Here is a 26,529-nt window from a genome sequence, read left to right as displayed (position 1 = left end):
TGAATGGTTTTCCCCTTGGAAACAACCGTAAGAATTTACCAGACAGGGAATTTCAGCTTTTACTGCATTTAGCTTGAGCAGCCAGACCTCGTAATTTTTTACTTTTTTTTTTTCATCAGTTAAAGGGCAGTCAGTCATTCCGTAGAAACTTCTGTAAGTTAACGTAACACGTTCGTTATTAACTTTTCAGAATAGTGTGTTTATGGCTAAATTTAAGTAAGCGTAAAAGAATTAGATCAGAGTTTCCTAAATTTTTGCCATCTATGCCCCTTTAATAAACATGGTTTTTGGCGCGACCCCCCTTTCTTTTAATGAGTGAAAGAGTGAGTTCAGTGACGCAATTTATTACACGGATACGTATTACAATGCTATATGTGTTGTGGTAATTACTTATTAACTCCATTAATAACAAACACATATATAGATGTTTAATTCTGCATTATTGCACTATGGACTCTACTAAAACCACTTGCGCTTCGCTTTTTGGGAAACGCTGGATTAGGTGATACGTAAGCCTTTTTCTTTAAAAAAAACAAAACAAACAATAACAAACGAACAAAAAAAACTAATATTTGGTTGTGGACAACCCAGTAAATTAGCTTGCAAATAAGCTTGTAAATAAGTGCCTTATAACAAACTCGGTAGGCAAAGTTGACTTCGTAATACATTTGTTTATGTGTTTGTAGTTAAGCACAAAGCTACACGATAGGATACCTGTGATTTGCCCACTATGGGTATCTAAATCCGGTTTCTACCGTTGTTAGTCTGCAGGCAATCCGCTGTGCCACTAGGGATTGTGATACAGAATTAAAAATACGTTTTCAAATATTTTGTAATAAAAATATTACGATTTAATAAAGAGGAAGACTATTAGTTTTTTTACGGTTACGGATTAAATTCCCGTTACCGTAATCATTAGTTGTCGTGCAAAAGTTGCTATGGTTATACAACGCGAGTACACTATTCTGTGTACTCGTGAGAGGCCCTAGAATTCTACTACCTAATATTTTTATTAAATTGTATTATATTATGGGACTGATGTGCAGCTGCGCCTAGTCACATATAATCATTTCTATATACTACTAACTGTTGCTGTTATATCGAAATCTAACATCTTTTGCATCATTAAAGCGTAGTGCAAATACGTAAAATAAAGCTTAGTGTACTATTACATTAATGTTTCACGTATTTCATTCACACATTCACGCAGTAACATTCACACTATCTTCAACAACCTGAATGCCCATGAATATATCTGAACCCAGTTTCCTTACCATAATCCAATGCTTAATAATACCTAAACTCAATCCTCTATTCGATAATCCTACGGTTAGGACCATCTAAACCCAATCCCTTGTATCATAACCTCAAAAGGTTTAAGCCTATTCCATAATATAGTGCTTAGAAATATCTAAACCCATAATCTCAAAATTTTAAGATAATTTAAAAAAAAAGTTTTGTATCTATGTTAATCTTTCTGTCAGTAAGCGAAGGTAAGATAATTTAAGTGCTTAGAACTTGTTAATCATAATCCACATATTAAAATCAGATTTTGTCATTCATTCCTGAATTACTGGACGAACGAACTGTCAGACCTGCTTACATGACTTAACTTAATTACACCATTCATTCTAACAAGACATACTTGACATCATTGTTGGTATATAAACGCAAACAGTCTTTCTTATTACATTTTTTAAAATGTAGTCTGAAATTTTTTGTTAATGCTTTACCTTTTTAAAAATATAAACGAAAGCACTTAACTCTAGTTTACTGTGTGATTAAATCCTCTAAGTGACGTTAAAATAACTTGTTTGATTCATTTTGACAAGAATATCACATGAAACTGTTAAGTTGATATTGGCCACCAGAGACAGTGAAGCGTAAACTGTTATTTAGATGACACTGGCAGTACGAGAAATAAAAGTACTCTCGTTGTTTTAAAAACAAAAGGGGGTTAGTAAGTCTGGGGACGTATAACTCTAGAAATAAGGTCTCAATACCCATGGTGGTTACAGCAAAGATTTTTTTGTATTTGTTTTTTAATTTCGTGCAAAGTTACACGAGGGCTATCTGCGATAGCCATTCCTAATTTAGCAGTGTAAGACTAGAGGAAAGACAGCTGGTTATCACCATTTCCCGCCAACTCTTTGGCTAATTTTTTACCAACGAATAGTGAGATTGACTGTCACATTATAACGCCTCCACGACTGAAATAGCAAGAATGTTTGGTGTGACAGAGATTCGAACCTAACACTCTCAGATTATGAGTCGAACGCTCTAACTACTTGGCCATGCCGGGCCACCACAGCACAAATAGCCCATTCTGTAGCTTTTTATTTGACTACAAAAATAAAACTCTTCTGCATATAAATAATATTGATCAAGGGAATCACGGAGCCAACGTTTTAGAGAAAGTTAACACTGTTATTTATTTAACTTGTATTTGTAAACAACTCCTTAATTGCTATTATAAGACACTTAATTTATTTGATCGAACAAATTGTATACGAAAACTGAAAACAAAATCCTCACTCATAAACTTACGGTTAAAACGTTTGAAATAACGGAATCAAATATAAAACCTCGTTATTCTAATACTTAGGACTTAAGTGAATCCCATAATTGTCTAAACAATCAATCTGCTTTTTATTCATGAAAAAACTTCTTAATTAAAAAAATTCATTTTTCGGGCAACTATCATAGTCGGCTAACTATGTACTATTTATTTTAATAAAAAACAAAACCCTTGAAACTATTGACAGGGTAATTACTAAAAATGAACTTGGCTTAGCACAGTTACTGTTTTTTAGCTCAAATACAAGTCCTTTCTCTTTTACATTGACTGACACCTTTTTGCTTTAGTTCATAACGCGGAAATTCAAGATCATTAAGGAAAAAAAATTAGTTATTTGATGATGTTAACTCGAGTTAATAATTAATAAGATTATAGTTTATGGACATCACACTATTTTTCCTATAAAATTAAAAGCTGATCCGCGAATATTCTATGTACATAGTACCACTTGTGTTTGGTTATTTGTTTTATTGCTAACCACTTTAGCTTTATAAGTCCGGAAACTTAACGCTGTTCCACCCAAAAGCATCTAAAACAAAACATCTTGTAGGTCTAATAACCCTAATGATTTTAAAACTTTTTTTTATGAATTTTGGTGTTCGTCAAGATTTGTTAGATAAAATGAAGAAAGAGAATTAAATGTGGTAATTTAACACACACACACTTTTATAACCTTGATAAAAATCTTGTGCATTTTGGAAGAGTTATAAAATATATAGAATTATTTGATATTTGAATGTAGCTGCAACGTAACTCTACCAAACTTTTATTGTAGGATATCTATCAAAAACTGAGGACTTGTTACTGAACCATGTACTTTTCTTTTGAAAATGTCAACATATACTTCTTAGTAGACTTTTACTTACTTATCAACAGACCAATGATTTTTTTTACTCTCAGAAAAATCATAATAGGAAAGAGTTGAATTAAACTTTACACAGCCCGTTAAGTTTTTAGTTTTGGGCTCGGTTAGATAAGATAAGGTTAGTTCAAGGGTTTAAGATGTCTGCTTGACTAAGCTGCCTTCCGTCTAGTCTTTTACTTCAAAACTGGGTTTGGATACGTGCAGGTAGCCCCCGAAATTCTTCGACAAAATTTTTATTTTACCATGGGAATTAACTGAATCTAGATTGGGCAGCTATCAACTATTAGCTGATCTGATGTCGAGCTGTTTCCTGTGTTCGAAGACAAAGTTGCTTAGAGATACGAAATCAGTACAAGTTTTAAAATATCTTATTTTGGAGTATCTTATGTATTTCTCATGTAATTTGCAAACTTCTCTTTGCCAACTTTATTCAGATGTAGTCAGCTGAATGTTCGTTTGTTCTACTGTAAAGTACTGTTCTATTTGATTAGCAAACTAGTTTCGACAAGTAGTACTTTGCAACCGTGTGTGATAGGCAGTGCATTCTGGGCATTAACCCAAATCCCAGTAGCTTGAGTGTTGTGTTTTAACGAATTTGTTTTATGAGTGATCTGTGACTGCACTAACTATCCGTGTATAGGAGTTTGGTGAAATCCGTTCCAGTTACCTTATGGGCATGGGCCAAGGCGAATTCTATTGATCCATTTTTATTTTCACCTTCCAGGCTCAAATAACAAAGACTAAATCACCATGAGGGTGTAGAATAACATCTCTTTTTTTATAAAATTTGAGCCATGACATAAGATTATATTTACTCACATATTGATGAATAGTGGGATTGACCATCACATTATAACGATTTTACGACTGAAAGAGCGAGTGTGTTTGGTATGATTCTAACTCGCGACCCACGAATTACGAGTCAAGCGCCCTAACCATGCCAGCCGTGTTAATTATGTATAGAAGTAGATAACGAAGTGAAAAATGTTTAATAAAAACCTCTTTGTGATTGATTAGGTTTTCTTTCTATCCTGTTACTTAGTTAATGTTGTTGTTTTTTTAACAGACAAAGTATTTTCGAGTTAGGCCTTGCACTAGACTCTCAATCTCAGGATCACTGTTTCGAACCAAGTCAACAAACATGTTTACCCTTTCAGCCACGAGCCAGTTATAATGTTCAGTCCATCCCACTTTGCATTTGTAAAATAATAGTTCTCGAGTTGGAGATGAGTGGTATTGACTAGCTCTTTCTTTCCACTCGATCACCTCTATCTTAGGAATAGTTAACACAGATAAACTTCGAGTCACATTTTCGAGTTTTTGTAAAATTAAAAACGTGTCACAACAGTTGACAGCGTTTATGAGTTTATTCTAATTTAAAACATAGTATGAAACTGAAGTACTTGTTCAATTTCGGGTTTGATCACACAAATGTTGCGTGCTGTTTCAACCATGTTACGAATTGTTTGTTTGAATTCCGCGCAAAGCTACACGAGGATTATCTGCTCTAGCCGTCCTTAATTTAGCAGTGAAAGACAGAAGAAAGGCAGCGAGTCGTCACCATCCCCCGCCAGTTCTTGGGCTACTCCTTTACTAATGAATATTGAGATATATCGTAACATTATAATGTTCCCACGGCTGAAAGGGCGAGCATGATTGGTATGATGGAGATTTGAACCCTCAACCCTCAGCTTGCAAGTCAAGCGTCCTAACCACTTGACTATGCCGGATCGAAAGTGTTATTATAAACAAGAAATAGTCAGTATGAAGCAACATAGCCTAATCAATGTACATAGACGTCTTAAATACGAAATCTAGGGCAAAACTTACTCCATTATTTCCACCGTTGTGGATATTATTCACAATTTGTATTTCAAAAAATGTTGGTCCATCTGCCATATGCTTCTCAAAACTTCTTTGCCGGTATTAACATTTTCTTATGTTCTTGTACATAGGGAACTCGGAAATAAATACAGAAACACAGGAAAAGGAGACTTATAGAATTGAATCAGTAACGCATAAACCAGAAATTTGTCAATCAAACTATAATATTTGTTAAATGATTAAGTTGTGTTTAATTCTACTTGTTCTTGTATACATAGAATAAACTAATTATAATGGTAATGTTTTTAAAAACTAAAATAAAGATATCTGATATTAGCAGACTTCGATTTCACCAAGTAGGAAACCTTGACGTGTTAATATACACACATCTGAAACTTTACAACTATTAATGTATAACGGTATCTATTCAGTTTACATTAAAGTGAATAAACTTACTAATAAATTTATCAGTTGAAGGGTTATAGGCAATTGAAGTTGAGCTGATTATTGATATAAAGTGGCTCAAATACATCACGATACCTCTGGCACAATATAATAGATGTCATATGTTCTGATGATAAATGTTATGAAACTTGTTAATCTTCTGTATCTAACTTGGCTAATCTCCTGACGTTACTCCATTATCAATGTTTCGAGTAAGGTAAAATATATTAGTTCTCTCCGTTTTTTTAGTTGCTGATTGAAAAAAGTTTAATACCAATTTGTGTTGTTTTTTAATTATCTCAGAATGTCTAAAGAATTAGTAATGAGTGATTAAAGAGACCAAAATATAAAGTTTTTTTCTCAGCAAACCTATCTATTTATGGTCTGTGTGAATACAAATCCGTGACAATTTTTGTTAATTGTTCTTGGAAATACATTCTGAGCAAGATATGTAAATATGTTTCATTGACCTATTCTCTGAAGGCATAACCATTAGGTTTCGAGCGATGCTGTGAGTGTACTATTTCTTTGCCTCACTAATCCGCTTTTCTCATAATGGCTGATGTAATAATAAAGCTTTTCTTACACCAGGTGATGCGAAACTGTTTACTTAATTCTGAAATTCAGAAGTAAAAAAAAAGTAAAATAAATACAATAACAAAATATCAAAAAGTCTCTATACATCTCGTACGATATTGGCTTTACGAGGATGATAATTTTGAAAGAAAAAATAATACAACAAAAGTCTGTTGTTTTGATTCGCCTTAGGTTAATCGGATTGGGCTTTTTAAATGTACGAAGAAATAGTTCCTTTAATTTTCAACATTTATTGTATTATTTGTTTGCTTAAGACATTAAGGGGCAGAACATTTCTTTTGAAAATTTCCAGTCTTTTGTTGTGTTTAGTTTAATGATATCATGTAAACATGGCGATAAAAAAAACAAAAACGTTGTAATCCTCTGAGACAGCGAATAGGAAACTAGCTCTATATAGTACCAAGTCAATTATCTAAATATCAACAAACTTTAAGTGTGAAGTGGTTAATGAAATTATAAATAAATCTCAGTTTGCCTACACTGATATATAAAACTAGACAATGTCTTTGTAACCTTAAAAAGTTAAAACAATCCACTCGTACGTTTTTAATTTATAACAACTTAAACCTACGTCATAAAATTAGGACGTTGACCCTTACTGTGTTAATTTATCAATATTCAAGTAATGTTGCCTCTCCGGTTGTACAGTTAAGTTAGCAGCAAGACATTTAATGAAAGTTACACTGTTTATTGTACCATTCTAAACAATATAATAAGTTTTTTTTCTTTTACTCACAGTTAGTGTCAGTACCGGGTACGAGTCAATGATTTAATGGTAACATATGTATACTCTTAAAAGGCAAATGAAACATAATGGAAGAGTGTAATTATTTACGCATCGAATAAAAATATTTAAGTACCGGGTACGAGTCAATAAGTTAATGGTAACATATGTATACTCTTAAAAGGCAAATGAAACATAATGGAAGAGTGTAATTATTTACGCATCGAATAAAAATATTTAAGCACTTGAAGTACTTCTAGCCAGAAAAAATTGGTTTGTATAACAAAGTACTTGCTATAATCACACGTGTGCTAAAATGTTAGAGTTAACAGCAAAAGTGACAAAAGAAAATAAACAAATGTAACCACAAATTACCTCAAATATTTCTTGTGAAATAAGAAAATTAAAAATTTCCAGTAGCTATTGTGGGCTTATACTGAAAATAAATACGTAACGAATATTACTAAGTAAAAAATATTTGGAATCGAAAATCCAAACAAGCACTGTAGTTTTATAAATTTAAAATAACTCTCATTAAATATAAAAACAAACAACAAACTAACACGAGACAAGTATAAGACTTTGTTTGTGAAACAGAGACGTTTCCTTAAAAGCATAAGGAACAAAAAAGGAAGACATTTGAACAAGGTAAGCCTCAGAGCATTCAACAAACTGTCGTACTTAATCTAAGAATAGATACAAAATAATTTGTACAGAGAACTGCAGAGAACTGGTTGTACTAAAACTCGTGTTCTGTTTTTAAATACCGCGCCGTCTGCATGGTCTTTCTACAGTAAATCATCGACATCACTCAGATGTACTTAAGGTATGGAATACATTATAGATAGTCTTTTTTAGTTAGCTTGCAAAATAAGTCGTCTGAACAAGTTGTTTCTAAAATTACTTGTCTTAGAGTGTTGTTTCTTTAAAAATAGTATATACGAAATAATTTACAATGTCCATGCGACCGTTGATGCTAGTTATTTAAAAATTTCTTCAACTTGGTTTGGGGGAAAGAATTATGAGTGAAGTTTTACCTTAAAACAAATTTCAAATACATGGTAACTCAGAACAAACCTCGCATTCTACAGTTAACACTAATGGACCGTGAAGCTTTGTGTTTCACCAAAAACAAACGTTGTGCTTCTGTAAAGTTACGTTTTGTACTAAAATGTTTTCAACTCGCTTTCTAAACAACTTTCTGAGAGTTAAATGTGTAGTATTATTGAATTTCATAAATCACTCTAAATCTTTTCTGGTAATATGTTTTAAATCTATAATTGCTGAGCATTAGCATTTTCTTCTGAAGGATAGGAGTACTTATTCAGCTTATCATTTTACAAGAGCCTATTTTTACCGTTAACTTTACACATCTATGAATGACGTATTTGTATCTTATACCGCTACTGTGGTAGTAATGCAACTATGAATGCCAAGACAGGATATTTTACTCCTAACGTTTCGAATAAGTTAACAATATATTTAAGCTTTTTCTATCATTTTGAAGCTAATTACCTTCTTTATAGTTTATAACTTCAAAATTAGAAACGGCTAGTGTAGATAGTCCTTGAGTAGCTTCAGACGAAATTGAAAAACACACAAACAACGAGCTGACCAGAGGATCAGAATAACTAATTAAGTTTTTACATTGAAACTGGTTTTTCTTTTTTTAGTCAGATCTAGACAGATCTTTAAACTAAAAAAAAAGTAAAATAAAAATTGACTTCTTTACCGCTTTTTTTACTGAGAAAAAAAAATTATACGTTGTTTTCATCAGTATCAGCTGAGAAGGTATATTTTCATACGTCCCACCAATCCCTGTTGTTCAGCGGTAAATGTGTTTATTCTTTGAAATGAGCTTCCTGGCTCAGAGGCAAGTCTACTAGTTTATAATGCTACAAACAAATGGTTTTGATACCCGTAGCGGACAGAACACCGATCAACAACAATTTAGCCAACAACAGTTGTTATAGTGTGACGTCAAAGCATGATTGTAATTATCTTTGTCATACGATAATTATAATAGTATTAGGCCTATTATAATTTTTATATACTAGATTATTTATCTACTATTTCAGGGACTTTCAAGAATTAGAAGAGTGTATAATTATAGACAATGTTGTTAATTTTTTACTATTTATAAGTATATATATATATATATATATATATGTGTGTGTGTCTGTGAAGATGATACTTGTGTATATATAAGAAAACTTCCTGCACTTTGGACGAAACTGTAATTTCAACATTGCAGTCAAGCATGATGTACGGTCAATAACAAAGTATATGTAAGAAAACTTCCTGCACTTTGGACGAAACTGTAATTTCAACATTGCAGTCAAGCATGATGTAAGGTCAATAACAAAGTATATGGCTTATATTCTTCTCTTTACAGAAGCCAGAACAAAAGAAAGATATGCTTTCAGCGAAAGACAAAGATTCGATGGATGGTACAACAATTTAGCCCACCCAGACTGGGGATCAATTGGTGAGTTTTTGATTGAATTTTACTCCAGTTTCCAAGACTGAAAAAGTTAATTTAAGAAATCCATGTATACATATACGTGTGTGCGTGTGTACATACAAACACTGACCTTTTATTGAAACTGTAACACTTCACTATATTCATACTAGCGTATAGCCTGTCGGAAATAACGGGGCAAGTACTACCACCCACACCCCATAGTTTACCCTAACCTCAAATTTTATAGCTAACTGAAATTATTCAATTTTGCGAAATCAAGTTTGACCAATAAAGAGGTTGGAAAGTGCAGTTGAAGCAGTCAAACATCGGTAAATACCTTTTGTGAACCAATCAAAATTTAGATGCTTCGTGAAATTAAGCCGTGACGTATTTGTAGAATAATTATTGGAAAAATCAGATTAACAACTTTAATATATGTATAATTTTGGAGAGAATGACTTCCAATATTGGCTTTAATGTCATGTTACTTAACCAAGAAAAGAATAATCCAATGCTGTTGTTAGACTATATACTGAAAGTATAAAATGAAATGTATAGACAACAAAACTGGAGAAACATTTGTTGATTTCTTAAAATAGTGTATGTTGATTAAAACGGTTTGCTTTTATTAAAAACATTAGTTTAATATTAATAAATGTTTTTACTTCCATGACGATTTTTTTGCACTTGGCTCTAGACTAAGTGATCCTATACTACATATTTACTTTAGGCTTATTGTACCAACACTTATTACACTTATAAGGTTTCATGGTGCTCGTCCACCACTTACGGACCCCTTACATCTCACTCACTAAAATTATAATGGGTACACAACAATCGAACTATTCTATTTGGATATGTGCATTTTGGCTTTTATGATCGTTCCTTTGTCCAGAAATCTAGTGTGAAGTGACGCGACGCGACACACACTGGCTTTTTTGTATAGGTTAGATTTCAAAATATATCGGCCCGGCATGGCCAAGCGTGTTAAAGCGTGCGATTCGTAATCTGAGGGTCGCGGGTTCGTATCCTCGTCGCGCCAAACATGCTCGCTATCCCAGCCGTTAGGACGTTATAATGTGACGGTCAATCCCACTATTCGTTGGTAAAAGAGTAGCCCAAGAGTTGGCGGTGGGTGGTGATGACTAGCTGGCTTCCCTCTAGTCTTACACTGCTAAATTAGGGACGGCTAGCACATATAGCTCTCGAGTAGCTTTGTGCGAAATTCCACAACAAACAAACAAACAAACAAACAATTCAAAATATATCCATTTATACAACAAAATGTAAATTAACGATACAACCTCTCTTTGTTGTTAATGAGTTGTATGCTTGTAACTACCTAGTTTGGTAGCCTTGCATAAGTACTCTTGATGAAAATAGCAGAATGATTTCTTTCTTAAATGATTTTATCATTTCCACTCGTATTTTTGCAAAAAAAAAACAAAACCTACACGTGGATAAATTCGCTTTCTCCGTTTCGGACCTATGTTATAAACTGCATTTAATTAAAGTTTACCAAATAAACTGTTTATTTCACTGTAAATAATTTGTTTAGGTAAAAACAATGAAAATTAACATATGATTTACATCTAGTGACCCTCGATCCACATAAACAAGAATCTTCAGTGATGTCGAGAAAACCCACTTGTAGAGAAATATATATGCAAAAACGGCTCGTTTGGGTTGAGAAAATATTTTACGTAGAAGAACGAACAACGTTTCGACCTTCGGTAATCGTCAGGTTCACAAAGGAAGAAGGTAACTGACCGGAAGCTGACCACATGTTAGGAAGGTTATTAGGAAGGCAAAATTAAAGAAGCCTTATTTATACAACAACTTAAACCCAAAATAAACCAATATAAAAGAATGCCTTTATACCTATATTAAATATAATAAAATAAAATTATATATTCAAACATCTAACACCGCCCTCTACATTCCAACACTCAGTTACACAACCCCTTCCTAACATGTGGTCAGCTTCCGGTCAGTTACCTTCTTTCTTTGTGAACCTGACGATGACCGAAGAAGGTCGAAACGTTGTTCGCTTTTCTACGTAAAATATTTTCTCAACCCAAAAGAGCCGTTTTTGCATATATAAACAAGAATCTTATTTGAGAAAGTTGGATTTTTTATCCAAAACTCATTCTGTTATTAATTTAAGCAAGAGTCTTTATTAAGTCTTCCTTAGCACATTTTGATAATTTCTTTCTGTCTTATCTGTTTAAAATTATATATACATGCATAATGTGTTTTGTTTTGGCTTAAAAATTTATGGCTATAATATAATCAATCAGAGGTTGGGATTTGCTATTTTTAACACAGTCCTTCCTCATTATTTTGTTTACTTATTTAACTTCATTTAAATGTAATTATTTAATTTCACTGTATATAACAGAAGCTCCGTACCCTTTGAGTGTACTTTAACAAATAAGTTTGAATATAAATTATAATAATATCGATTATTTCAGCAATCGCACACCATAACTAAAACCTTTCAGACTTCTATTAGCCTTTACTTCAGTGCAGGAATTTATTTTTGTCTTTGGCATTTCATCTAGTAATTCATGCGTAATAAAGGATGAAGTCATAACACACGAAACACAACTGAATACTCTTAGTGTGTTCGTAAATTATTTAAAATACTCAATAAAAATATTAGGATCGTAAAATAAAATATTTTGGATTACGGATCTGGCAAGTCGGGTCTGAACTCATGAAATGTAAGAAAATATTTCCCACACTTTAAGATGTGTGGGCGCTATAAGAGTGACAGTCAAACCTTTGTCTCTCGACATGTCAACGGTATTTTTAATGATTAACAACGTTAAAATCATGAGTTCGATCCCATGCGGTGGACAGAACGTAGATAGTCCATTATATAACTTTGTGATAAAACAACATCAACATGTGATAAATAAAACATTCTATTTCCTATAAAAAAATAATTGGTAGAAAATATACTGCCATTGTTAAATGTAGTCTGTTTTGTTTATTTCCTAACAATTATCCCCCAGTAGCACAGCACTAAGTCTGTAAGCTTATAACGCAACAACCGGGTTTTAAGTATCCGTGGTGGGTAGACTACAGATAGTCCATTGCGTAGCTTTGTACTTAAAACGAACAAGTAAACCTAACAATTAAACAGTAGGAATATCTTGCGAAGTATTTAAAATCAATGTTAAAACTTAATAGCCTATCCAATTCATTGTGAGGTATAATACAAAATGTAATAATGGTATATAGTGATAAACTCTTGTACAACACAGTGATGATGAAGTGCTACAGAACGTAATAATGGTACATAGTGATAAAATATTGTACAACATGATAATGAGGAAGTAACAATAGAGTATTTATATCATAAGATATGATGTTAAACTACCATACAATATACGAAAGCTAGGACACATCTTTTGGTTAATGCTGTTAATAAAGATCTTTCTTTAAACAATGAAAATATACCAAATTTAACACGTTTAAGAAACGATACAAACATTTGTTTTTGGTTTTAGAAAACCACCAGCCAGCTTCTATAACCATGATCTAATATATCTAATTTTTAAAACTAACTTGAAAATTATTATCTACACTTAGAGTAAATAATTATCTTTATAATCAAAACAGCTGTTAGTTTGACTTCAAATACGTAGTTCAAATGAACAAAGAAACTAAAGAAAATAAACAAAAACGTTCATGTGGATTTAGCAGTACAGTAGAGAGAAAACTTTCTTTGATAAAGAGCTGGTCCCTAATGCTTGTGCAACATTCTGCTCTAACCTTGCGAAGTTAGGCAAGTCGTTGCTTAGTATTATGTGATTAAGTGTTGCAAAATGATAAATTAATGCAAACCCTTATACACTATACATTTTTCTTTCCTGAAGCGATAAGTACTGTACCGTTTGTACGGTCTAATAAACGTCATATACAGAAAATAGAACTTCTTTGTGAAGTGAATACCTGAGCTAAAGCACGTTACCAAATGGTTATTAAAAATATAAAATTTTGTTTTACATGAAGCCAATTTTTTTCCAAAGCAATTTCACTTGCAAAGAAAAGCACAAAGGTCTAAATGCAATTTATCGTTATTCAACGCTTTGTCTTAAAATTTCAATGAATGGTTGACATTTTGCACATGGAAACATTTCAATTAAATTACCTGTGTTGATTTCTTCAAATATTTTCAACCGCGTTTTTCTTTTTGTTTCAATATCTATTGTTAAACGAGAACTCGGTTAGTAGAGGAAGATTATATGCCATGACAGGAATTTTCTCAGATGTTAGCCCTAGGAATGTAGTATGGCTTGGTGGTTGGGGCTTCGACTCGCATTATGCGGGTCATGGGTTAGAATCCCGTCATAGGAAATACTTGCTCTCTTAGTCACGAAGCGTTATAACGTGAAGGTAAGTCACTCTATTTGTTGATAAAGGGATGACTGAGGGCGCTGCTGACTAACTACCTTTTCTCTAGTCTATCGTTAGCCGCCAAGTAGCTTTGCGTGAAATCCCACGAACAAACAAACTAGCTATAACTTAGAGGTGAAAGGCAAGTTTAAATTTAGAGTTTTATTGGAAATTCCACGAGATAGAGGAAAATAATAAGCACAACAAATAAACACTGTGAAAAAACAAATAATGGTAAATTGTCATAACTATTGATTTGTTTGTAGCTTAGTACAGACCTACACAATGGGATACCTGTGCTGTGCTTACCATGGATATCGAAACCTGATTTGTATCGTTATACGTAGGCAGACTTATCGTGTGCTACAAGAGAGCAGTTACACGAAAAGAACAAAGTATATCACGTTGTATGTGTGTTGCTCTGAGGACGAAGCATTGATGTGATGACGGTATCAATATTCTGTTCTGAATATACAGATATTATAACTGTCCTCAAAGTGATTTAGTTCGTTGTAAACGCACACCATTTTCTTTTTTTATTTGGAAACGAACCCGTTTTATGTTGCTTCAGGGTTAAACATTATTAACAAGCGTGATTTTCACAACGTAATAAAGATTTATTTAATCACAAGCTAGCTTTCTCTTCTTCTTTTTTATCAGAAGCGTCGAAAAGGGAAAAATGAACTTGTTCTCGACCAACCCTAGTTTACAACTGCTAAAGCAATATTTGAACTGTTGTACTTGATTTGTTTGTTTGTTTTGAATTTTCGCACGAAGCTACACGAGAGCTATCGGCGCTAGTCATGCTTAATTTAGCAGTATAAGACTAAAGGAAAGGCAGGTAGTCATCAACACCCACCGTCAACTCTTGGGCTACTCTTTTACCAACGAATAGTGAGATTGTCTGTCACATTATAACGCTCCCACGGCTCAAAGGGTGAGTATGTGAGTCGTACTTGATACAGCAGATATAGTGCAGGTGTTATACATTTTTCTTTACTTTCTCAGCAGTACTTCTTAAGGCTTACAATGCACAAAAAAAAGTTTCGATAAACATTGTGGGCACAGAACTAATAGTCATTGTTTACCTTTGCACTTAACAAAAAACATAAACAAAATTATCAAAGTAGTTTTCACCCGTTAACGCTGTAGTTGCTTGACTTCCCGGGAATAATAAGACTATACTATTGGTTCACCAGTTCTTCAGGGTAAATATAAATAATAATAATATCAAATTATTGGTGTTAAAGTAAGTAATCGATAGTGTGTTATCAATTCTGGTTTCTAAATGTCTCGTATAAAGTGGATATAAATTACATTTCACCAGCTTTGTTTAGTTCACGCCCCCCCCCCGCTAGTACTGCGGTATATTTACAGATTTACAACGCTAAGATCAGGGGGTTCGATTCCCCTTGGTTGGCTCAACAGATAGCTCGATATGGCTTTCCAATAAGAAAACACAAACACATTGTTTGGTTCACACCATAGCTGTTGTTGTCAATGCACTTTAATAATGCGTACAGCATCCCAAACATCACTGTGTCCATCGTATCCCAGTCAGCATAAGAAGTGCTATATTAAACGTCTTCTAATGGATAAAGCAGATATTGTGTATGATTGACATATTGTTTTACATTTTTATTTATTTGTATTCTTTATTTCTAAGAATTACTATAACATTTAGTGATTCTCAGTTAGTCAGCTGTCTTCCTCTTAGTGTATCACTGTTAAATTACAAGGGTTAACGCAGACAGCCCTCGGTTATTCATAGCAAAATTATTTTTTTATTTTACAAGATTTAAGGTAATTCGTATTAAAAGCCATCTTTCGAAAGATGCCAGAAAATACATCTAATTAGTGATTAACGAGCATATGACTGGAAACTGCGGTTATCTAGTATGATAATAACAGTGATTTTAAAACAAGAGAATTTGCTTGGGTAAAATCTGTTATCTAATACAGTATTTAAACACGAAAATATACATCTGCAGCTCGAAACGTTGTACGTAACTTCCTAGACAGATAAAGTCTGTTGACAACACCTTCTTAATGTTTTCCCTAGAGGCGTTTAGAAACAACTTGTTTAGTTCACGTAGGGCAAACGATTGGATCCTAGAAAACAAATTCTGTAGATTTAAGTGTGTCGAAAACAGTTCAGTATAAGATAGTTCCAGCTTGTGTATGGTTTATTGTTAATAACTTATTACTGTTCTAATAGTCATTACTTTGATAGATTGTGTAGCAGGAGGGTGAAAACTCGAACACTGATATACTTCTCAGTTTATTTAACATAAACAATAGTAGTTAAATTTATTTAAGCGTAAAACTAGGATACGTAACAAAATAAGTTGGTGTTATGGCTGTGCACATAAACATAGATTTGTTTTAAATTATTAAAATGTTTTAGTTCATACTGAAGTATCAGCTGATATTTATAATGTGCATATTTTTTAATTATTCTCCTTACAGTTTCACTCTCTTAAATACGTATGTCATGTTGATTTACACTGTTATCATTTAGTGTTTGTGTTACAGAAGCGAGAATTTTGAGAAATTACCAAACTTAGGTCCAAAAGAATCCTTGAATTCTATCATCAGATGAATGAATTATAATAAATTATAAATCGTTTAAAAACATATTTGTTTTCTTGCTATTAATCGAATCCCAGTGTATTTGAAATAACCACATTAAGAAAACAAAAACAAAGCATATATCACGTGTAGTTAATATTTGTACCAGCTGTTCTCAAAAATTTTTATACGCATATTTATACTTTTCACAAACCGGTTGATATTTAATTGCTAGCTGCTAGACGAATTTATTCGGTCAAAGATGAATTCTCGGTGAAAATAAAACGAACTTACTCAGAAGTAACGTTTTTCATATCATAACCTTTCAGAAAACTGTGTGATTTATGTTTGAATATGCAAAAACTTGTTCCTCAGAAATGGCAACGTTTAAGATGTCGCGAAATAGTATTTTTATCAGCACATTTGAAGTTGTTTCTGTGAAAAACAAAGTTACGACTAACCTCATGAAGGTGTTATTTGAAAGCTCACTCATATACAATTTATTAAACATATTGAATAATGTTTAATCTCAAACATTACTATCGACTTATTAACCACATTTCTCTATACTATTTATTTACCAGGTTCCTTGTAGGTCCATTGACATTTTCGGTTGTGAACTGAGGTAAAATCCTGTTAGTTTTTACTATACCTCGTTTGGTTTGTTTTAAATTTCGCGCAAAGGTACTCGAGGGCTATCTACGCTAGCCGTCCCTAATTTAGCAGTGTAAGATTAGAGGGAAGGCAACTAGTTATCACCACCCACTGCCAACTCTTGGACTATTATTTTACCATCGAATAGTGAGATTGACCGTCATACTATAACGTTCCCACGGTTGGAAGAACGAGCATGTTTGATGTGACGGGATTCGAAGTCCCGACCCTCGGATTACGAGTCGGGTGCCTTAATCTCCTGCCGATGCTGGACCCCTGTAACTCGTACCATTTGGAATAAATGGTCGCTGATTTTTGGAAGCTCCTAAAATCTGAGTTATGTTTTGTATTTCTTGGTAGTTAATTTTGGGAGTCAATTTAATTAACACTTGATACTTAATGCGCTGTGATTCCAGGTTCTTGCAAAAGTGAGTATTTATTTATACTCGATTAAGTATAGGTGCATCACTGGCTACAGGGTGTCTAATGAAACATGAGTTACATAAAATATTAGATATAAATACGAAAAACATCACAATTAGTTTAATTAATTACTAGTGTAATTCCCTTTTATATCTTTCGTGTTAAGTTAATTATTTTACTCGATTTTAGGTCATTTCTCTATATTAAGTATTTCAACAGATGAAAAAAAAATTATCTGAATGTACATATATGGAACTCATTAATAGTAAACAGTATAAAAATAAATCGATGATTTCAAAATGAAGCCATAAAATGTAAACGAGTAGACTTCTTCATATAGTGAAAATATGGAGAATGTTGCAAGTTTCTTTAGCGATTTACGGTAACCTTCCAAGGGTGTTGTATAATGAAAGGACAAATAAAGCTAAGTGTTATTTATTAAGTCGTTGTAAATAATTAGACTTATCAGTAGTGAATATACAATTCAACATCAAACCTCCCAGTGGCACAGCGGCATGTCTGCAGACTTGCAACGTGTAGTTTTGTGCTTAATTACAAACAATCAACAACAAATAATATAATATTTTTACTTATGAACAATGAAAATTAGTTTAAAGACATCAGTTCGTTTTTGAAATAATCATAAAACAGATATAATCTTTTTCGGGTGATGAAATTCAAAATCACATGAAGGTTTACAAGGCGAGTGTTTTATACATCGGTTGTTAAGCGGCCATATTACCTACTACAAACTTGGTTTGCAAAAAAAAAAAAGGTTCTCCCACTTTTTAAAAACCTGTTTTGCTTTCGTATTCACCGAATGAAAGTGAAATCAGGTCGCAGTCGAACTGTAACTGCTAGAAGTTCAGTGAGCTGTGTCAAAATAACAGAAAAAGCAATAAAAAAAGTAACAAATCGTGATATTAAACACCTCTGCTCGCGCGATCACCACGTGTCCGAAACGTTACTGTTCGGTAAATTCCCAGCATTAACATTTCGAAATATAGGTCACGTTGATAAAGCTGAACTGTTAACCTAATAGATTTCATTGTGAATAAACTGCTTTATTCACTCTCCGGTTTTTAACTGTAGTTAAAGCAGACATGACCGACTTAATGTAGAGGGAAAACATTGAGGTTGCATTTGTTGAGGAGGGAGGAAATGATTAGCAAACACTCAAGTTATATAAATGTATTTGCTGTTGAGGTTGTATGCACGTGAACATATTTTGGAGCATAAATTGTTTGTTTGTTGTTAAGCGCAAAGATACACAATGAGCTGTCGGTACTGTGACCACCACAAGTACCGAAACACGTTTTTTAGCGCTACAAGTATTGAGACTTACTGCTGTCCCCCTGTGGTATAATATAAAAATAATTTGATAGATTTAGAGAGTGATCCTAAAAGTATTGTACCATTTTAACAAATCTCATGCAGACCAATACAAATCAGGTCATTTGTATTCTCAAGACACCTGGTACGGGCATTAGTACAGAGTGTTCGGAAAGTCACTGTGCAGTTTTGTAATCATATTTTATTCAGTCTATTTCAAGCCAGCAACTGACAGAGGTGTTTAGAAACAAAATAAGAAGGATTCAGGCCTGTATTTATGCCAACGGGGGTCACTTTTAACATTATTTATAATTGTCATTCATATTTACCTCCTGTATTCTATATTGAAACATGTCTGTTAATAAATTTATAAGTAAACAGTGACTTTTCGAACACCCTGTACTTCAATTAAAATAAAGCACAGAACAACGTATCGACCTTCTTAGGTTAACCTAAAGATGACCTAAGGTCAAAACGTTGTTCTGTACTTTATTTTAATTTAAGTATTAATACCAATACTAGCCGTCTTGAAAATACATTTTTATTTCAAGTGGGTTTCTCGTCATCACGAAATCAAGTCATTTCGTCTTTTATAAAAGTGATTTAAGTTCCTTGCTTAAGATGTTAAATTTAAAAAAATATAATGAAGAAAAAACCAAAACTGGAAAAAAATGAAATAATTCTGCGCTTTGTCCACGCTACATAATAAATCATTTTATATATAGATTTGAATTGAATAAAATGTTATGGTTAAAAGTTCACGCGTATTTGCATGTTTAAAGTTCTAAAACTGAGCAGAGAAATACTTAATCTAAAGCCCTTGTTGAGCGTAAAGGATCAGTTGCTTACAACAAAGAGACGATTTTTCCAAGTTCAATCAAGCAGCGATGACAATGTGTTCTATGGCACAACTTGCGATTTACTCTTTATAAACTCTATATTAAAATAACTAGGGTTTGAAATTAGTTTCAATTCTTCTTTCTTCTTATAGGCAAAGTGGTGAAAGGTATGCACACCATTACGTGCCAGAAACTTATCTCTCTCTATGTCTGTTTTGGACATTCGCAACCCATTAAAGTTTTACGAATATCTTGTATTTTATTTTCTTATGTTTAGTGTCTAAAACGTTAACACAAACAAGTTACAAACAAAACTAATTTTTAATTTGTGTTTTTATTACATTGCTTTTTACAAAAGCTTTACAGAAATATTTTTGGGGCTTTTGTATAAAGAATTTAATTATTTTTAGCTTTTTTTTCATTCATACACAAAAACGTGTTTTTTTTTTTACAGTTGAGATATAGCTTCAGATCGCTAAGCTGATACACAGAGAAAAGATGCACACAATAGCCCTTAATTTAAAGATACGAAACAATATGTTTTTATATAGATTCACAAAGTACACAGAAAATGGAATTTTTATACATGCAAGCGAAAAGAAGCCCACAACAACCCGAACATTTTCGAGAAGTGGACTTTCCTTTATCAGTAGTAAATTTTTCAATTTTGATTTTTTCTTCTTCTACATTTTCTGAGCCTTCAGTTCACATCTCTTCTGATATTATAGTAATAACACTTACAGTCTTGAGTCCATCTCATCTGTACGTGTCCAACGACCTGGCACAGCCACGTGGTTAGGGCGCTCGACTAACACTCTGCGGTTCGAATCCCATGTCACAACAAATATGCTCGCCCTTTAATCCATGGGGACGTTACAATGTGACAGTGACAGTGAATCCCAACACTCGTTGGTAAAAGCGTAACTCAAGAGTTGGTGATGGGTAGTGATGACTAGCTGGTTTCCCTATAACTTTTCTCAGCTAAATTAGGGATGGCTAGCGCAGGTCGCCATCGTGTAGTTTTGCGCGAAATTCTTAACGAACCAAACTTCTACTTCCGCGATTCCATGACCTCTTTTTTTTTCTAAGTCTAAACCTTGACTAGCACCTTTCAGTTAAAGTAAACTAAGTCACATAGCGTCAGTGATTTTTCTTATTTTGTTGCTAATAAAACTACTAGTGACATCCCTGTAAGTAACCAGCTCATTCCTGAAGCATTCTTTAGAAGAACTTTAAGCGACTCCTTTTTCAGTTTAAGTTTACTGATTCTGATGTAAGTGGTTTAAAAAGAACCAGTATTTTCTGAAACTTGGTAAACAAACCAAGAAGCGAACCAAAAACCTTACATGCGCCGAATCTCTGCACAATAGAATTAGCTCAAAGCTCCTGTCACAGTATAGTCCCTCACGATAAGAAAATTTCTAACACTTGCACGAAACATAGGAAAACCAATCTTTCCTATTCAAGAAAGATACGAAAGATGGTTGTTGAAATATTATAAATCAGTTAAATCAAGAAATTATGGTTATCACTCAGATTTATATTTCTCTCAATGATTTCAAACAAAAGAATAAAACCACTTACATCAAGAAAAAAATTACTAAATCTAAAACCCTAAGAAAAAGCAAAAACAACAAGAAGAATCACACTGGTGTAACTTCAATTTCGAATAAAGAAACAAAGTGTACTTCAAATCTACCATAATATAACACTGCACAGATGTCGTTAAGTCACCCAGTGGGGCAACCAGCCAATGAAAAAGTATCAACTAACTTATTTGTTAATAAAACACTGGACTAAATTTGTCAAAATAGCGTTATGGCACAAATAGGTATACCATACGTCTAGGCGCATTATAGTGATTAGGCTAGATATTAGAAGACTCCCTATTTGAACCTACGATATACTACTGACCAGTCTTCGCACTTTTAGAAGAGGAAGCGTCATAAAAGTGATGATTTCTCTCGATATTCAGTTTTTGTCTGCCAAACTTTGCTTCATTTTCCACCAACCACTTTACTCTGACTTCATCTCCAAAATTAACTTTCATTCCCATACAAAACCTGAGCTTTCATGATGTTATTATTATACTTACTCGCGAGCGAGGCGAAACCAATATCTCTGAGGTGTGTGTGTTTTCTTAGAGCAAAGCCACATCGGGCTATCTGCTGATCCCACCGAGGGGCATCGAACCCCTGATTTTAGTGTTGTAAATCTGTAGACATACCGCTGTACATCTCTGAGGGAAGCCCTACTTTCCTTGAAAACTAAATCCTTAGCACAACATATATAACTAAGATATTTAGTTAGGCTTAAGAGCGTAGGAAGCCGAAATTTCTAACTGGTTACCTTTTCTTTAGCAGTATTAAAATACCGAAAATTAAGCCTAAACTTTTACCGTTTACTCCACATGTTGCACAAAGTGCTGTTTAGGTTGAAAATACTTAATACGCTTTATTAACCTGTTCGAGTAATAAAATTGATAAATAACGACATATGGAAAACAGCTATCTTTGTATTACCTTTACTGTGAAACAAACTATTTTGAAAATGTCCAACCTTCGCAAATTTACTCTCACGCGAGTCCTCCTGCGGACGCTATTACATTCTACCAAAAGTTTTAAAATACGAGTTTAATCTGGTATAGTGTGAATGCTTTAAGAAGTGCCTTGTAAGTTAAGATAATTGGGCATTAACTGAACGTCGCACCAAATATGCTCGCCCTTTCAGTCATGGAGGCGTTATATCGTGATAGTCAATCTCATTATTCGTTGGTAAAAGAGTAGCCCAAGAGTTGGCGGTGGGTGGCGATAACTAGTTGCCTTCCATCTAGTCTTACACTGCTAAATTAGGGACGGCTAGAGCAAATAAACCTCGTGTAGCTTTGCGCAAAATTCAAAAACAAATGAACAAATAATTAACTGAAACTTTTCAGCCCTGTACTGATTGTCATAAATAGTTTTATTTGCGTAAAGCAAGGGCTGTCAAAAGTTTTCGAAACTCCGCTAAGTTTTTAATCAATCAATAAAGGCCTATTCAAGAAAACAATGATTGCAAAAGAAAGTTTAAAAGTTTACCTGTTTTCCTGAGTTATGAGTTGATTGGCCAGTTTTGGAGTCGTAAAGAGCCCGATGAAAAGGCATTTATCTTCCTCCTTGACATTTCTTGTCGTACATGTCGTCACACTTATCGATCTCAATCTTGTAAAACTCGATTGGACAACCAGGTTCGCCAGCCATCACAATTTCTGAAGAAACGACTTGACCTGTGGTTAAATTTAACCAATTTGAGAAAGGTTTAATGCATTTTTAGAAATAACAAAGAGCTGTTTTTACTCCTTTTAGATCGTTTTTAAGCAGCCATGTGATTCTGAATATGTTTTGATACAACTTATTTCAACCATTCACAAAACATCATACTCATCTTCTGTATCCATATCATTCTCCATATTATGAACGTTACATTTTGAATTGAAATAACAATACGTCTTTTAAGTTAACATATAATTAGCAATACATTTAATAATATTATGCGTATTCGTTTCGTAAGTTCTTCATGCTCTTCACTAACTATATATATCAGCTAAAAATAATATTACACTTACAACCTATCTATTTGTTCACATCTTATGTGAACGAGCAGAAATTCTTAATTATGTCTCCGGAAAGAGACACACTGTGTTTTTATTGTTACTTCTTTCTTTATTTTTCCAAACACTCTTCAATCGACTATCAATCCTTCATTTTTTTTGCCGTTTGTCTGCGAACTTACAACGCTAGAACTGAGTTTTGATACCCGGGGTGGGAAGAGCACAGATAGCTCATTGTGCAACTTTGTGCTTAACTTCAAACAAGCAAACAATTAAACAAATTCTTCATTTCTCGGCAGACTGGCTTTAAATTTGACAAGATTATCCCTTGGTCTAACATGTACAGACGCCTTTATATATATATATATATATATATAGGTTTTTTTAAGTATTTTATAGGGCGAAAAGTCAAACAACCCGAAAATGTACATTTTTGGCTCCTGTGCAGACATATTTATAGTAAACAAGATAAAATTTGACAGAAATATATATTTTGTAGCGACCACCACGTTGACATACAAAAAGTTGGATTTTCTCGTTTCTAGTCATTTTTAAGGGGTTGAAGCTCCCTCCCAAAAAACCAACATAATTTTAGGGACTTTCACTTAATTTTTAAACCATATTTTGACACAAAAATAGTTTACTACAGTTCCTAAGCATTAAAAAAACAAAAATGATGAACTTGCTATTTTTAGTAATTATAGAAGGGAGCCAAGATACCGCAAAAAGCATAATATTGGGTTTTTGACAATTACCCCGCCGTATATTGTACGATTTACATGAAGTTTGGTATATAGATAATATTTTATCAGTTTCGCACACTACATAAAAAAATGTGGGTATGCCTATTTGTTGTCATTTTCTCAGGCTCCAAAACAAGCCCACGTATTTTAGTGGTTTTGACGAAATATTTGTTTCGACCAAAGTCCATGGAATTCGGTACAAAGGTCCCAGAAAGAGATATATAAAACTGTAGAAGTTTTTGCTTTTTGCTCACTTTTTCGGTGAAGACAGTACAATTTAAGGTTTTCGTAAAATTATTCACATTTGTTAACCAAATGACATGGGATTTATTACAAGGATACATTATTACAGATCCAAAATAATTACATAGACAGTTTTTCGATTTTTATGCAATTCTCACGATTTTCTGATATCTAAACTGGCTATACTGGGACTGTATAGCGGTGACATTTTACATTTGTCCGCGAATTTTGGCCTCTTTAATTAATTTTGTAATTAACCTATAAATTAACACTCATGATACTGTCCTCATTTATGTCTCAACATTTGCTGATGAGCAAATTAATTTGGAGTTGATGAAGGTACAATTCACTTAACAAGGAGCTAGGTTCTACATTGTTTTTCTTTATCCCGCCAAACGCAGAGTTTTCTATAGCTTTAGTTATATAAAATTTTCATAAAAATACTAATGTTTGATGTGTAATCATTGAAGTTAAATAGTTTGTAATATTCAAAATCTATAAACGTCCCTGGTCAAATACCTTATGGTATCGTTATATCAATCGCAGTTATAGTATCTGAGGTTTATAGTATCCCAACTACAGCAAACCAGTAATATATACTATCGCTTGACGCGTCGCGTTAGTTACATTTATAGTCGTGAGGAGAGTTTCTAGAAATTTCAGCCTGCACAAATATATTTGATGATTCACTACACGTACATACATATATTATTGATTCTTACACTTGAAAATATTCTACAAGTTTAGTGAATAGGTGGAAATTTCGCAATACAGGTTTAACAGTAGAAGTTATGCACATTTCTAAATAAAATTTTAACTTAAATAACCATCAATATTAAAATAGATACAGGATAATGAATTCTTTACAAATCCTGAATACAGATACGAATATTCGTGCTATTACTTGCTTAAACTTTGTTCTTGCTACGAAACTAATGATTTCAAGAATACTACAGCCCATGCAGAGCACTTAACTATTTCCATCGTTAATTTTTCAAATAGGTCTCTTTCTACTGCGAAAGTTATCGTTTTCAGTAAAGAAATCAATATTTGTTGCACCAAAAACTTTGTTAACAAATCCTAATATATTTTTGATCTTCACGAATTCTTCAAAAAATCGAGATTTCATGAATTTTTTCATGGCAAACTCTGTTCTCTTGCAATCAGTAAAATCTGTTCAATTTTTAAGGAAAATCTACATGTAGACACCTTCCACAAATAGCGAAGTTCCCTAGAAACCCACATTAAAGCTGTTAAGAAAGAAATGACACACTAATTGGAATATTTCAGAAACATTTCCAAGAATTCCAAACCTAAAGATATAATGGCTTGTAAGTCTTCATTAAATGCAAGTATTACTATTATGAAACCTACTGATAAAGGTGGAGTGATTGTTTTACTTCATAAACACAAAACTGACACATATTACCAACCATGTGATACAGAACTGATTTTTACAAACAACTAAATAATTACCTAACAACCACCATTAATGAGTAACCATCCAAACTGATAAACTGAAAGTTCATAAACTCGGCAGTCCTGGTCGTCCTTTCATGTCTAGCATCATTATGGCTACTGAAATATTATTAACTTATGTTTTTCATCACACAAAAGGCATCCCTTCAATCGTATTTCTTATATAGAAGAGCAGTTGTTCCGAGTGCCGAGATATCTAAAAACGTTGGTGGAAAACGATCAGCGATTCTTTATACATTCCTGTTACTGGGGTTGTTTGCACGTCTAAACTACGCTCTCCAAAAGCACATCCTTTCTATTAGGTTGTCCAATAATAAATGTCGGAATTCTCACGATGACATTTAGAAGCTGAATACTGAGTAATTTATCGTTGGTTGGTTTAATCTAATGTTTGTCGCTTACAAGGTGTCTTAGTTGTGTGTTGTTTCAACTCTATTCAGAGTAAGTTTCGCGACCCTGAGGCAGCATGGACAAGAAGGACTTTCGTCTGATTTACCTCTATGACTTCAAACTCTGACAAAAAGCTATCAAAACTACACGAAACATCAACCGGGCATTCGGCCATGAATCTGTTACTGAACGTATATTTTAACGTTGGTTCCAAATATTTTGACATGGAGATGAAAATCTTGAAGACCACGAAGGTCGTGGAAGGAAGTCATCTTTAAATAAAAACATATTAAGAAAAACACTTGGGACAGTACATGAGCTTGTAGAAAAGCTAGGCACAAGCAAATCAAGCACTGCCAACCA

At 33.3% G+C, this 26,529-nt stretch overlaps 1 protein-coding gene across 4 annotated transcripts in view; it reads left to right on the top strand.

Annotated features, from left to right (window-relative positions):
* LOC143246236 (dual oxidase-like) overlaps window positions 1-26,529 on the top strand; it is a 126,311-nt gene that overhangs the window by 12,609 nt on the left and 87,173 nt on the right. For 3 of the 4 annotated variants that reach the window (XM_076492605.1, XM_076492607.1, XM_076492606.1), the window contains exon 2: window positions 9,428-9,520. In XM_076492605.1, the coding sequence (XP_076348720.1) occupies window positions 9,428-9,520 (93 nt within the window). Of the gene's footprint in view, window positions 1-7,746; window positions 7,859-9,427; window positions 9,521-26,529 lie in introns of those variants that run through there. The other variant, XM_076492608.1, reaches the window with a different exon arrangement.

Source organism: Tachypleus tridentatus, chromosome 3, assembly GCF_004210375.1.
Source record: "Tachypleus tridentatus isolate NWPU-2018 chromosome 3, ASM421037v1, whole genome shotgun sequence".
NCBI lineage: Eukaryota > Metazoa > Arthropoda > Merostomata > Xiphosura > Limulidae > Tachypleus > Tachypleus tridentatus.
Note: the sequence above shows the minus strand (reverse complement) of the source record. Positions and strands in the feature narration are given on the sequence as shown.